The sequence below is a fragment of the Micromys minutus genome (genome assembly GCF_963924665.1).
Source record: "Micromys minutus genome assembly, chromosome: 24".
NCBI lineage: Eukaryota > Metazoa > Chordata > Mammalia > Rodentia > Muridae > Micromys > Micromys minutus.
The window spans coordinates 49,090,311-49,104,940 of NC_137959.1; the positions used below are offsets into that span (position 1 = coordinate 49,090,311).

At 42.5% G+C, this 14,630-nt stretch overlaps 1 protein-coding gene across 1 annotated transcript in view; it reads left to right on the forward strand.

The window, feature by feature from the left end:
* The window catches only part of PARD3 (par-3 family cell polarity regulator), a 509,642-nt gene that overhangs the window by 380,607 nt on the left and 114,405 nt on the right, over window positions 1–14,630 (forward strand). Inside the window, 1 exon segment of the mRNA XM_080936664.1 lies at window positions 4,148–4,384. Within this exon segment, the coding sequence (XP_080792790.1) occupies window positions 4,148–4,384 (237 nt within the window).

Below are 14,630 nucleotides of genomic sequence, written 5' to 3' on the forward strand. Positions count from 1 at the left end.
TATAGGGCTTGTCTCAAGCCTGTGAATCACTGTAGGGAGAATCAGCCATTTTTCTCCTTGAATGTTTCCACCGTGAGGACAGGAGACCTCTCTGCTGCTCAGATGGTGTTTCATCTCCTTCAGCTCCAACTCATCTTCTCTCCAGCCAGCCTTGTCTGCATTTTGGTATATTTTTTATCTCTAAGACAGTATTTGGTTTGTGTATATCTATGTACTTAAAGTACATACAATTTGGTTTGTTTGTATCTAAGTACTTACAATTCTAAGTGGTGTTACAGTTTTAATTTCAGGGCCTATGCGCTTAATCAAAGGAATATAAAGTTCAGTGGGGTCAGCAAGATGGGTGAAGGTATGTGCCACCAAGAAAGAGAGGTCGACTCCTGCAAGTTGTTCTGTGACCTGCACACATACCCTATAGCATGTACACATACACTCACACACTACATATATATTATACTACATGTAGCTTATATGTAGTGTTATAATACATACGTGTGTGTGTGTGTGTATATATATGTATATATTATACAATATATAAACATCTTGAAAGCTCAATGGAATTTTGCATTGTTTTGTTTTGAAACAAATTCTCCTGTAACCTAGTTTCAGGCTGAAAATTCAAGATGGAGCCAAGGATACTCCTAAAATCCTGCCTTGTGCCTCCTCCCAAATGCTGGTATTATGGTTATATCCTACTAGGCTCAGGTTAAACTGCTCTGGGAATTAAATCTAAGGCTCATGAATTCAAGCTGAGTATTCAATGACTAGAAGCACCTCCTCCACTGCCTCCTGGGGCTTTACCTGTGGATCCCTCTACTCTGAGACATGCTGATCTTGCTTTGTTATTCTAGATTTTTGTGCGTTCCTTTGGATTTTCTATTAAGCCATGTCATTTGAAAACAAGATGTGTGTGTTCCTTTCCTACGTGTGTGGTCTTCATTTCCTTGGCCAGGCTGTGTAATTGTCAAGAACCTTCACACTGTGTGGAATGGTGGGGGAGTGTCCTGTGTACCAAGGTCACTGCTTCCCAAGGGGAAGCATTCATGTGTTTTCTTTACTGTATGTGAGGAAGGCTGGGGGTTGTTGGAGAAACGCATTTATGAAGCTTACAAAGTCCTACTATAGTATTTCCTGCCTGATGGGGATGAATTTGTCAAATGTTCTTGCATTGTTTGATAGAATCACATGACTTTCTTTAGTCCAGGCCACATTCTTGTGATGAGCCCACTCAATCATCATACACAGTATGATTGCTGGCTTTTGTTTACTAATACTCTGTTGAGGATTTCTGCTTCTATGTTCATGAGAAATATAGGCTTCTAGCTTTCTTATCTCTCCTTTTCTCCATCTCTCTCTCTCTCTGTCTGTGTAGGGGGGGGGAGATATGTGACTGTTGTATGGGTGTGTTTGTGTGTCTGTGTAGGCATTTGGGTGTGTGTGTATATATTTGTATCTGTGATTGTGGGATGTATATATGTATATGTGTGTCTGTATGTGGGTATGTTTGTATGTCTGTGTGGGGGTTTGAGGGATGTGTTTATGTATCTGTATGTGCTCGTGTGCTTGTGTGTCTGCGTGGGGATGCGGGTGTGTGTGTGTATATCTGTGTGTATGGGTGTGTATGCGTGTATGTATCTGTGTGTGCTCATGTGCTTGTGTGTCTGTGTGGGGTGGGGGTGTGTGTGTATCTATGTGTGGGGGTATGTGTACATGTGTATGTGTGTGTCTCTGAATGGGGGTGTGTATGTGTGTATGTCTGTGTGGGTGTGGTATGGAGGGTTATGCATGTGCACAGCTGTAGCATTGACTTCATCTGACTTGGGCACTCTTTCTGAATTCTCTTAAATATATATCCAGGTGTCATTTATGCAAACAGAAGTGTAGCTCAAATAGAAGAAAGGTAAATTCAGTAAGACCTTGAAATGAGTTTGGAATATTACTTTATGGAAGTAAGTCTTTGCTTAGTTTTACGTTTTTGTTTTGGCACGATCGTACTTATGGCTGGGGCATAGTTTGGTGCTCCCATACATGATGTAATGATTGGATCAGAGAGGTGACAGTTGCCATCTTCACAAACCCTGCATTCAAATCCTGCCTGTGCTACAAGAATGAGGTCCCAGCCTTTCTTTCTGGTTTTGACTTTGCCCTCTCTTCAACCTCTCCCCATCCCCCACCAGCACTGCCCCAGCCTCTGGTACCTATTGTTTGACTCACTGCTGTGGGATGTCTGACTGGGCATCTGGTTTCTGTCACTGGGCATGATGTCCTTCCACCCCATCTACACTGCCCTAACAGACAGAGTCCCATTCTTTACATAGCTGGACAGTGCTACTCATTTATATCTATACTGCCACATTTTCTTTATAAATATATCTATTTTTGAGCACCTAGGCTGCTTCAACATCAAAACTATTATTTAAAAGAATGCTATAGTAAACACATGGGTTTTTGTGAAAATTTCTCGTGCATCCCTCTTAAGCAAATCACTTTTTCTCTTAAAAACACAAGAAGACAATGCTGAGAGATGACTTGGTGACTAAGAGAATATTGCTCTTACAGAGGACATGAGTTCAATTCCCAACATGCACACTGGGTGGCTAAGAGTGCAGGAATCTAAGGCCCTTGGCTTCTGTGGGCACCCACATGCACATGTAAATTACAAAAGGGCTCAGAATTAAAATGTAAGGATAATAACAAGCCATCAAGTTTATGTCCAAGCCTGGTTTCCTTTGAATTTGTATCTGTGCTGGCCTGCTGGGTACATACATGGCGATTCTGATTTTTCTCAAATCCTCACAAACATACATCCCCTCAGTAAGGGCACCTTTCCACACAATCTTGACAGGGCTCCATTGCTGTTAGATAAACAATTCAATTCATAAATCTGTAATGAAAATATTTCCCCAACAAAAAATTATCAAAATGTAACTGAGAATTATTTTTTAATTAGCTCATAAATTATCAATATAATTTGTAGGGATCTATGTACCAAGTAATTTAATAAAATCTTTAAATCAGTAAAACAATCACTTAAGGTCTATTTTTAGCTTTTATGTGGGCAGTTTTTATTTCAGAATTTAATTTTAAGGATAATTTTTCTTTCCCCGATTCCAGGATTTCATTCTATGTGGAAAAGCTCACAGGGAAACCAGAGTGCCTGATCTCCCGCTGTTGATGCAAAAGGATGCATGCTCTCATCCCGAAGTTTCACAGAGCTTCCTATTTGTGTGGCTTTTCTTTGAATAATATGTACATGACACATATGCAGATGATAGAAGGAGAGATAATGTATACACAACTTTCCGAAATCACTTTTTGTCTTAAAAACATCAGAAGTAATTCCCAAGTAGGATGAGTATGTTAAGCATTTAAGAGCAGTTTGAGAGACCACGTTAAATTAATAAAACAGCAGGAGATTCCCTTGTAAACCCTATGACTATCCTAGTCCTAGGCTTTTGACCAGATTTATAATATCAGGCAATGATTTTTTACCCATGGGGCAGACCTCGAATTGAATCCAAAAAGCAGTTGGCTGTATGTGTGTTTGTGTGTCTGTGCACATATGTGCACATACATATAAATGCCTGAGGTCAACATGCCTTCCTCCATCACTCTTCAGCTTATTTTCTGGTACATGGTCATTCATTGAAACTGCAGCTCACTGGTTTGCAAGACTGGCTGGTCAGTGAGTCCCAGAAATCATCCCGTTTCTCCCGAGGTGGGATCACAGGGGCCTGCCACCATGTTGGAGTGGATACTAAAGATCAGACTCAAGTCCTCAGCAGCAGCTATTTCTGAGGTGCTGTGTTTTCATGTGTGTGTGTGTGTGTGTGTGTGTGTGTGTGTGTGTGTGTGTGTATGAGAGAGAGAGAGAGAGAGAGAGAGAGAGCGCTAATCGGTGTGTCTTCATTTTATCACTGAGTCACTCACACAAACAAAACAATTGTGCTTCATGCTTGTGGCATCACAGCATTATGTGGGAGTCTAAAATGTCTGTAGATTATCACTCATGATACACCTCGTCCCTCATAAGCGCAGGAACCGAAGTGCACCGATCTCACAGCAGAGCTTGAAGTTTCCTGTATTCAGTTCATAGGAAAGGAATCCTTTCTCCTCCTCCGGCTCCAGCACTATTCTCCTTTTACAGGATTCAAGCCAAAACTCGAGAATTTAGGGAGCGGCAAGCCCGGGAGCGCGACTATGCTGAAATCCAAGATTTCCATCGGACATTTGGCTGTGATGACGAGTTGCTGTATGGGGGCATGTCATCCTACGAAGGCTGCCTGGCTCTCAATGCCAGACCCCAGAGCCCAAGAGAAGGTCACCTGATAGACACTTTGTATGCACAAGTAAAGAAACCTCGGAGCTCCAAACCTGGGGACAGGTAGGTGCTGGCAGTCCTGGCTTTGAGTTTGTGTCAGCTATCTGCTGGTTCTGGACAACGGAGAATGTTGTAAATGCCCAGTGTGAAATGCTGGTTATTAACAGCCTTTAAAAGGCCATTATATCCAATGCTGTCAAGTTGACACAAATCAATGGCTAATAGAGCCGCAAGATGTTTTGATTGCTTTCCTAACAGTTCCAGGCTAGCTCACCCTGTTCTTCATGACCTTTTGACTTGAGGACATGTCTGTTGTTTACAGTGCAGACCAGAGTCGAGCTCAGATGTAAGCTGCGTGTTCTCTTCTTGCTAGGAGGGCTTCTGGATGAGATCATTAAATGCAGGGACATCCGTCTGGATTATGACTTAGAAGGTCCGCTTTTGGGGTAGCTTAATTTTATACTATGAAAGAATTAGTAAATGTGAAATATAGTGCATCTATTCTACAAGAGACTTGTTAGCCACCAGAAGAGCAGACAGAATGCTGATTGTGTTATAAAGGTTCTCTTGTTAGTTAAACATTTAGCTGGATCTGTGAGTCTGTAAGTACTGGCATAGACTTATTAAGGCTCTATGTACCGCTGGTGTAGTTATTTCAAATGGCTACATACATATTTCAGATTTTAGCTGAAACAATCTTAGATGGATATTTCCCCACCCCTCCCTTTATATACTCAAATACCATATGGAGTTTAGCTTTGAGGAGAATAATTCTCATTTCCTTTTATATCAAACATGTGCACACTATTGTCATAAACAATACGCCAATCGTGTTATAAAAGTCGCTTATTGCTCTCTATGGCAGCTGGGCTCTAAATTATAAATGGTTCCACTTAAAAGCAGGGTTTCTGAGGCATTATGTGTATTAGACTCTCACTAGAGGCTTCTGAAACACTGACTATTTTGATGCTGTAGAACTTCAGTTTCAAGAATCCCCTGATTGATGCCTGTCCTACAAGTCTTGGCTTCTGAGTCCTTTGCAGGACACAGTTGGGGACTTCCATGGTGCCACAGCATTGGCAACAGTCTGTTGTTTGCTAACTGACATATAGCCAGTTACAGTTTTGCAAATGCAGAAAGTAACTTCTGGCAATTACAGAGAGAAACATTATTTTTAAAAGTAGCAGACAGGACCAATACCTGGGGAGATTGTTCTGACCCTGCACCTCTGCTGTACTTTTCGTTTTTCTTGATTATGTCGGAAAATCTATTTAACATCGACTATAAGGAGCAATCCCTTGAACACGAACACCTGGGGTCACTCCTGCCTCTTCCCTGTGTTCCCCAGAAGGCTCATGTGTGTATTCAGATACACTCAAGAATGTCAGAACTCAAGGATGAAGTTGTCATTGGTGGCAGTGACATTTTCTTTAAAAGCTTTTTGTCTCATCTCTGCTGTGATTGTGGAAGGTGCCTGCCGAAGGTTAAGTGCCATCTAACGGCATCCCTCTGAAGCTGCTTTCTTGAGAGAAAGGCTGCGGAAATGCTAGCACTGCTTGCTAGTGACTCCTGAGGGGAACTAGAAAAAAAATGGCCAAGGAATTACTGATGGTAGATAAACTAATTAATTGCACATTGCTCTAACTAGCTTGAGAATTTGAGAAGCAGGAAAAGGGCCTACATCATTTATAGTCAGAGAGGACACCCCCTGCTCCTCATTGCCACAAACACCTGCCTTAAACTCCAGGGCTCCAAGAGCTGAAATCTAACCTGAGGCCTTCAGCTAGTTCTTAAATGGGATTACCATATTCAGAGTGCTCTGCACTCCTGTTTACAGCATCTAGACCTGGAGTCTCCTCTACCCTATTCTGCTAATCCAGGTCTGAAACAGGCCCCTGGATCATGACCACCCACGCTCTACTTCACAGGGAGGAATCATGCCAAGCACTAAGTATTTCTGAATCACACCTTTGACACTGCTTTGACACTGCTTTCTTCCAAGCCCCTTGGCTTCACCAGGAGGACCATGATTTATTTTTTGCAGGGAAAGCAAAAGACCACAGACACTTGCTAATCCTTTAATGCTATGTTCCCAGAGAATAAGATAGCCATTGATGACTAATGGTGCTGCTACTTTTAGAAATGGCCTTCCTTGTTGCCTGTCAAGCTCTTTCTCATCCACCTGTTAGTGCATACGGACTTGCTTGGGAGCAGGGCATCTCCCATTGTCTTTCTTGTTGGAGAGAAAGCTACAGAAAAGCCTTTCACTCATAGGCAGTATAGAAGCCATTTTCCAAGGAAAGGCAATATCTTGCTACTGCTACACCACTATAAATGGTTGTAGTTATATTACTTAAACATGTATAAAATGGGACTGAACTTCTGTGTAGGACCACCATACATCGAATCAAACCTCAATCTTTATGAAGTTAGACACAAACAAAATGACAAGCCCATTGCATTTCCAGTGAACTGTGTTAACATGGCCAATAACATTTTTTTCACTGTCTTATTTTATTAATACATTGTTACCCAAACCAAAGACCCACTGGGTATGTTGGTACACACCTGCTACTGCACAGGTGGAAGTGCTGATTCATTTCATCCATCCCTTTCTCCTGGTTCCCACAGTGCTCTTGTGAATTTGTGGCCCCATAATCTTTGGCTCAAGTATTATATTGATAAATCATTTATGACATCACCTGGTTTTCGTCATCATTAAGTTGAGACATTTCCTGGTGTCTTTCTGTTTGTAAAGTTAAATTTAGACAGTGACTTTATTTAACATGCCTGCAAGGTGATTTATAATATGCCTGCCTGGACTTAAAAAAGTAAACGTTCTGATGGAAATATGAACCTTAAAACTACCTAGACAGAAATTTCCTCCAGTGAATAATGTACAGATGCTTGTCGACCGACTAAATGTCACCAAAGTTTGCAGTGGTTATCTCTTGAACTTTGCTATGCAAATCTCTGCATTTCCAGGGGAGTGTAGGCACTGCTGATAACCTGAAATGTGCTTTTCAGATTTTCTTGGTTTGGTTGAGGAAAAAAAAAAGTCCACAGAATTTATTTGCTCAGATATTTTGCTGGACCTCATAGCCACAAGTGTAGAGGCAACATGGGAAATATATTATAAGTGTCACAATTGGGAATCCCAGCTCTTCATATCGTACGCGCCATGGCTTCCTAGGATGTATAGTTATATCTTGAAATGTACCTGTGCCCCTTTAAGTGCGTCCGTAGGTGTACTTGTGCCTATGTGCATGCCTTAGTCACCTTTTCTTTATGGCCCATTAGTTTTGTGCATGTTCATTCCATCAGTGTTTTCCTGCATGCTTAGCTGTATCTGCACATGTGCTGGTTCCTGGGTACATGCTATAGTCATGGTACCGCCTTCTAGTCTTGTGTCCTTGGTAACATTTTTATTTTTCACACTAGATACAGGCTGAGTAAGTAGACCCTAATCTATCTTCCATATGAATAATTAGGCTTAAATTTACCATAATGTTAATATGCATCTTATTTAGTCTAGGGACTTTAAAGGTTGAGGCATGGCCAGTGGTTCATTAATCCTATATTTCCCTGGCTAAGAAAATTTCTTTTGTTGGCTGGTGTGCCTTGGTTGGCCAAGAAGCCTGTGCCTGATGTGGCATATATGACATACTTCCGTTCTTCTCTGAGCTCTGGAAGACATTACCAGTTGCCTACCTAGCCGATACCTACTTTTCCTTTCCATTGTGGAATAAATCCTTGTTTGACTCTGACAGATAAGTGATCATCTCAGCATTTCAGTTTCTTAGATTCCTGTGACTCATGTGACAGAGTAATAACTAGGAAACACTGGAAGCAGCTGGACAGGTGGGACTTCCTGTAGAGCTAGTTTTTTCCTGATTTGGGAATCCTGCGATGTGGACTCTCTCTAGCACATCTGAATTGTAAGGCTACTTGGGTTTGCTCTTTAGTGTTTTTCTTTTTCTTTTTTTTCCTGCCAGGATCTGGCTAGGTGCTCTAGGTTGGACTTTACTTGAAAGCCTGAAGGGAAAGCTACGTGGAAGTGTTTCTGTTCCTAACTTGCCCAGCCTGACTCCTTGTTGACTTTGGAAAAAAAGATCAATCTCGTTGCTTAAGTTGCTGTCTTGAGATTTCTTTTTCAAGCGGCTGGACACTAGGTTGGATATAAGGAATTGTGTAGAGAAGAACTCAGAGAGAAGCCCTGCTCTTCTTCCTCCTCCCCTCCTTTTCCTCATTTCCTCTCCTTTCCCCTTTGCCTGTCCTCCTCTCCCCTGTTTCCCCTCTTTCTTGTGTTTTAAAGACACAATCCTATATATCCCAGGCTGACCTCAAACTCACTAATAGCCAAGGCTGACCTTGAGCTTCTCATCCTCCTGTCTGCAGTTCATGCCACAGTTTACGAATTGAGAGCTGGCCAGCAGAAATACCCTTTAGCCATTGAAGGGGCTTTTAGGCCCCAGTAACTCCGATATCCATATATGAATCTCCTATAAGATCAGAGACAGTTGAGTTCATGAACTCAAACTAGGGCACCAGGCTTTCCTGGGTTTGGTTCTGTGCTCTTTCCTCATGATGGTCCCTTCCCTTCACCTGTGAAATGGGCTATCGCTGGCATTTGTTCATAAGGCTTGGGAAAGATTAGCTCTGTTGATAGCAAATGAAGTGCTTGGCCCTGTGCCATAAGCACTGTTTCAAAATCTGTGTTACAATTATTATTTACAAAATGGGCTTTTACCCTCAAGGGACCACATTGTCCCCACATGGACACCAGAAGCAGTGAATGAGTCGAATGGCTAGAACTGAGGGGTAATAGCTCGTAATGTGTTTCCTTCAAAAGCAGAAACTTGAAGGATAGATACCCCTGACTCATCTGTAAGCTGGACACAGGGTGACAAGTTTCAGTCAGGGTCTCCCAGTCAGTTTGTTTTTGAGGCTTTGGAACATCTTCATTTTATAACTTTCTATGGAATCCATCCGTAATCTCCATGGTCTCTCTTCATGGCATACCTAGTAATGCCTTACTTCTGAGCTTCTAACAACTGTTCAAGCTCTACTTAGACTCTTGACATTTCTATTTACATTAGGTGAACCCCCAGGGGAGCTAGCAGCAGGACTCATGATTGTAACTGTCTGAAATAAACAACTAGTCTAGGGCTGAAACAACTTCTATCAGCTTATGTAGTAAAGGCTTGATTCCCAGTCTGTGGAATCCAGGCCAAGGAGCAGCTGGGAGTGAATCCTTGAGAGGATTGTGGGTTTTGGGCTTTTCCTCATTGCTTCCCATCCTCCAGGTAATGAATTGTTACTCAGCTGCACAAGGTAGGCTTTTCTTAAAGAAAGGCATGGTGAGAAGTCAGGGCAAGGTCTCAAGTATCCCAGGCTGACCTCAAACTAAGAGGACAGCCAGTGATTATTTTGGATGTTTCAGCCACCTGCCTTGTCCTTCCAAATGTTGGGCATGTGCCACCACGCCCAACTTATGCAGGTCCTGGGGACAGAACCCAGGGCTTTTACATGCAAGGCAAGAAAGAATTCTACCAAATGAGCTGCATCAGCCGCTCTCTATTACAGTGTCACCTTTGTACAGAGCAAACCTCTTGGCGAGCTGACATCTGAGGAATTCCTTTCGCTACTGCCAAACTGCCACCTAGGCTGTGTTCTAGAACAGTTGTGAAATTTTAGGGTGTGCTCAGAGAACCCGGAATATCCCTCCCATCTCACCATGAACAATATAAAAGGTTTACTTTTCCCAGTGGGGCCTGTTCCCAGAACTAACTGGGAAGGAGGGGACTATAAACCTCAGCAAATTTACCCATTGCAACAACTTCTCCCAGGTATGCTGACCGTATAGGAATTCTGATCGTATATGACTGCCTACTCATTGTTTTATCTGGTGCATCAGGTTTACAGGTGAGCCTTGTGGCTTTTTGGTGTTACAAGTTCTGCAACTTTTATACCTTGGTGAAGAAGAGTGTCCTAGTTAGGGTTTCTATTGGTGTGGACACCATGACTTAAAGAAACTTGGGGAAGAAAGGGATTCTTTGGCTTATTCTTTTAGGTAACAGTCCATCACTGAGGGAAGTCAAGCCAGGAACCTGGAGGCAGGAGCTGATACAGAAGACATGGAGGAGTGCTGCTTACTTGCTCAGCTTGCTTTCTTATAGAATCAGAGGTGTGGCACTGCCCACTGTGAGCAGGGCCCTTCCACATCACAACACTTCCTAGTTGATTTCTGAGCAACTGACTTATCCCAATTGGGGATAAGTCACTAACATCTGTTAACTGTGACACTATGAGGAGTTATTATCATTACTGGACACAGCTCATCCCATTTGGAGTTCACCTTGACTTAATCATTTTATTAAAGCCACAACCTTGCATTTGTGATGCTATCCCTGTATGTCACGCATCGTTTCTTAATGCCACATGGTTTCTTCTCATGCACGTTACACAGTCCCATGTAGGAAGTTTAGAGCGCTCTTAATTGTAACAGAGATCTGCTGTTCAGTAAGTCGTGATCAGTAATGACTTTTATTTACTTGGGGACACCACACAATCTGCATTTGTATTCAGATACTGAATTCTGTGGCAGCTCCAGTGGACATTTGCTTTCTGTCATCATGAAATCATTTGCCACCAAAAAAAAAAAATGCATTGTCCTCAAAATATAATTGAAATAAAGCAGGAACTATGCTGTTACAAATCTAAATGCAGGAAAATAGTAGGCTAGACTCCCGGAGCTTGCCTGGGACGCCTTAATGGAAGCATAAATACCATAATCATGTGCTTTTTGCATGCATTTTACCATGAAGAGAAAATGCCAGTTTTAAAAGAAAAGACCTTTGTGAACTTATCCCCCCCCCCCCCCAACACACACACACTAAAACTGGAATCCTGTTGAGTCAAAAAGAAGTCTGGCAGGCACAGAACAAAAATAATTTTCTGAGATACAGGCAGTTATTAAATGTGTACCCTTTGGAAAATGTTGGGTCACATAAAACAAAATCGCCTTTTCTATTCAAAAAGTCAAATACTACTTCACCTCTGCTCACTATTACCTATCTCCGATTTTCCTGAAATGTGAGAAGGTAGTCCCAGAAGGGGGTGGAAACTGCCAGTGAGTCTGTAGGGGCCATTGCTGTCCTGTGTGCCATCAGACCCAGGCCTGTGCCTACAGAGTGTCTGTGCCCACTGCCACCTGCTTGCTTCTGACACTGGCTGCTCCTTTAGCTCCATCCTCTGCCTGTGCTCTCAGCTGGACCACTCTCCCAAGCTCCTCCTCAGCTCTGGGGAGAGAACCTGCACCTGCCTTGTTCCTGCTGCTTGGTTGCTGAAGGTTAGAAACCCTCCCTCATTCCCGGTCAGCTCCGGGAAACTAATGTCTTAAACTGTTACCAGCATCACCTTTCATCTGTACCACATGGCAGGTGCCTGCCAGTTTGCCAAGCTAAGGAATTCTGGGTCTCCTTCCCTTCTAGCGCACCCCCTCAGTGACCATTAGGAGTCTCTCAGCATCCCCTTGTCCTCCTTGTGTCCAGTTTTGTTCTTGACAAGTCCCTACTTCAACCACTACCTGGGGTTTTGAACCTAAAATAAAGTCTGACTGTGCCTTGCCTTTATTTGAGATTACTGCCCTTAGCATGGGGCAATGGCTTCCCCAGCTTCTAGGTTCAGGCCCCTGTCCTGTCTTATCATATTGGTTCACACCTCTTTGCTAACGTATTATCTCTACCTGCCCTTTGGTTCCAGAATAGTGACTATGAATAAATGCATAGGCCATAAGCTTTTGCTTGTTCCCCAACTGGTTCATAACTTACATAAAGAATTTGTTCTAGTCTATGTCTGCTACATGGTTGGTTACCTCTCCTCAGCTTCCTCAGAATTTAAGGCAAATCTCCCACTCTTGAGTCTTTCCCAGAACCCACCCCCCCATCCCGTCCCTGCCAGATGTCCCACTCTTTATTTCCTGCCTCAGCTAATAGACCTTCAGCTTTTTATTGAAAGGTGATGCTTCCACACAGCACATAAGAAATTCTCTCTACAATTAAAAGTGTAAAAGTATAAACCTAATTACAATTAGGCACACAGGTTAGTTACATGGCTTTTTAGTGTTGCAAGTTCTGCAACTGTTATTATACCTTGGTGAAGAAGAGTGTCCTAGTTAGGTTTCTGTTGGTGTGGTACACCATGGCTGAAAGAAATTTGGGGAGGAAAGGGATTATTTGGCTCGTACTTCCAGGTAACAGTCCATCCCTGAGGGAAGTCGAGTCAGGAAACGGGAAGCAGGAGCTGATGCAGAGGCCATAGGGAGTACAGCTTACAGGTTACTACCCATAGCTTGCTCAGCCTGCTTTCTTACAGAACTGAGCCTCGTCATCCCAGGGGTGGCACTGCCCACAGTGATCTGGGCCCTCCCACAACACCAGTCAAGAAATGCACCCCGGGCTAGTCTGGGTGGGGATATTTCCTCAATTGCGGTTCCCTCTTCTGAAATGACTCCCACTTGTGTCAAGCTGACCTGAAAGAAGCCAGCACACAAAGTGAGCAGCTCCCATTCACCAAGCTGCCTATTATAGTCAGAGATCCTGCAATTAAGACAAAGGCTGAGGTGACACAAACGGTCCAACAAATGAAACCGTGAAAGTAATGAAGCCATAAATAAGGTCATGGCTAATCTTGAAGACATTTTGTTTAATTCTTTTTGTTGATTAACGTTGCCTGAAACCACAATTTGTTTGTAGAAGTAATCTGGGGTGGGGGTTGGGGATGTTTATTTATATGTTTATTTCTGCCTTAGGGAGCACTTACATATGCTACAGAAATGTGGGGCTAAGTGAAAACTATTTTAGACTTTGGTAGTCATCAGTAAATTGCCCCCAGCAGAGCGTACTCATTCAGACTTAATGTCTTTCTTTTCACAGGGCCCTGAACTTGTGGGCCTTGGATGATGAGCTCTCTTTGCTGCTGTGGCCAAAATCTACTTCATCTGTGTGGCACAGTGTATGATTTTAGTGTCCTGCACATCTTAGTACCCCACTTCCCGTGCACTGTGGTACAATGAGCCATCTTACTCTTTCTGGCTACCCTGTTTCTCCATCCCTTCTACAATCCAAACTCGAGGCTTTAAGTGCCAGTCTTATTGGTATTTAGTGATCTTGGACTGCTGTCATTTCCTCTTTTGCTCCCCTATAAGGATGGAATATCAGTCTACTATTAATATAAATTCATGAGGATTTATGTGGAGCCCTGTGGTGAGATGCATTTTCAGCTTCTTGGGAGACTTTATCGAGCCCTGAATCCACAATCCATTTTTAAATTAACTCCCCAGATGTTTCAGGGCCCTTCCTTGGGCACTGAAGTCCTCCCTTGGATGTTTGATTACCCGACATTTCCTTCTTCATTCTTTCCTTTTCCATATTCTCTTCACTGGCTGATTTCGTGTATCTGACATAATAGCACTATTTGATTTAAGAAGTTTTTCTTTTCTAATTAAAGAAACAGCTGAGTTATCTATGGCTCCTTCCACCCAGCTGTACCCATGAAGATGTGGAAATAAAGGAACTTCTACATTGTTACAGGACAGATAAGTAGAAAATATCCGAAGATAGATTTTGATATATTACATAAAACAGACTCAAATGTTAAAAGAATGAATGTATGTTAGTGTACAAAAATGCCCCCCTTTTCTTTGAGCTAGGGTCTTATGTAGTCCCAGTTGACCTTAAACTAGCTATGTAGCCAAGGATGATCTTGAACTCCTGACCCTCCTGCCCCTACCTTCTAATTGCTAGGAATACATTATTTTTCCTAGTTTATGGGGAGTGGGGGATCAAACTCAGGCCTTTGTACATGCTATGAAGGCCCTGTACTAACTGGGTTATATCTCCAACCCCAGAAATACATGTTTACACAGTCAGTATTTTTTTTAATTATTTTTTACACCCCACCCCCACAGTCAACATTTTTAAACAGAATTTTGTGTATAGCTTTGTCTTTCATAATCATTTTTATCCTTCAGTCTTTAAATGAACTGTTACTGAGTCCTCAGGGACATAGCAGTGTTCCCTTACTGTGATGGTTTATTGGTTGTCAACTCAACAGGATCTAGAATCACTCCCCTGAGGAATCTTTGGGTATGTATGTGAGGGATTATCTAGATTAGGTTAAATGGGGAGGGAAGACCCAAAGTAAATATGGTTGATGCCATATCCTGGGCTTCGGTAGCAGATATGTCAAAAGGAGAGATCAAACAGATTCCTCTTTGCTTCCTGACAAGCAAAGATACAAGCATAAA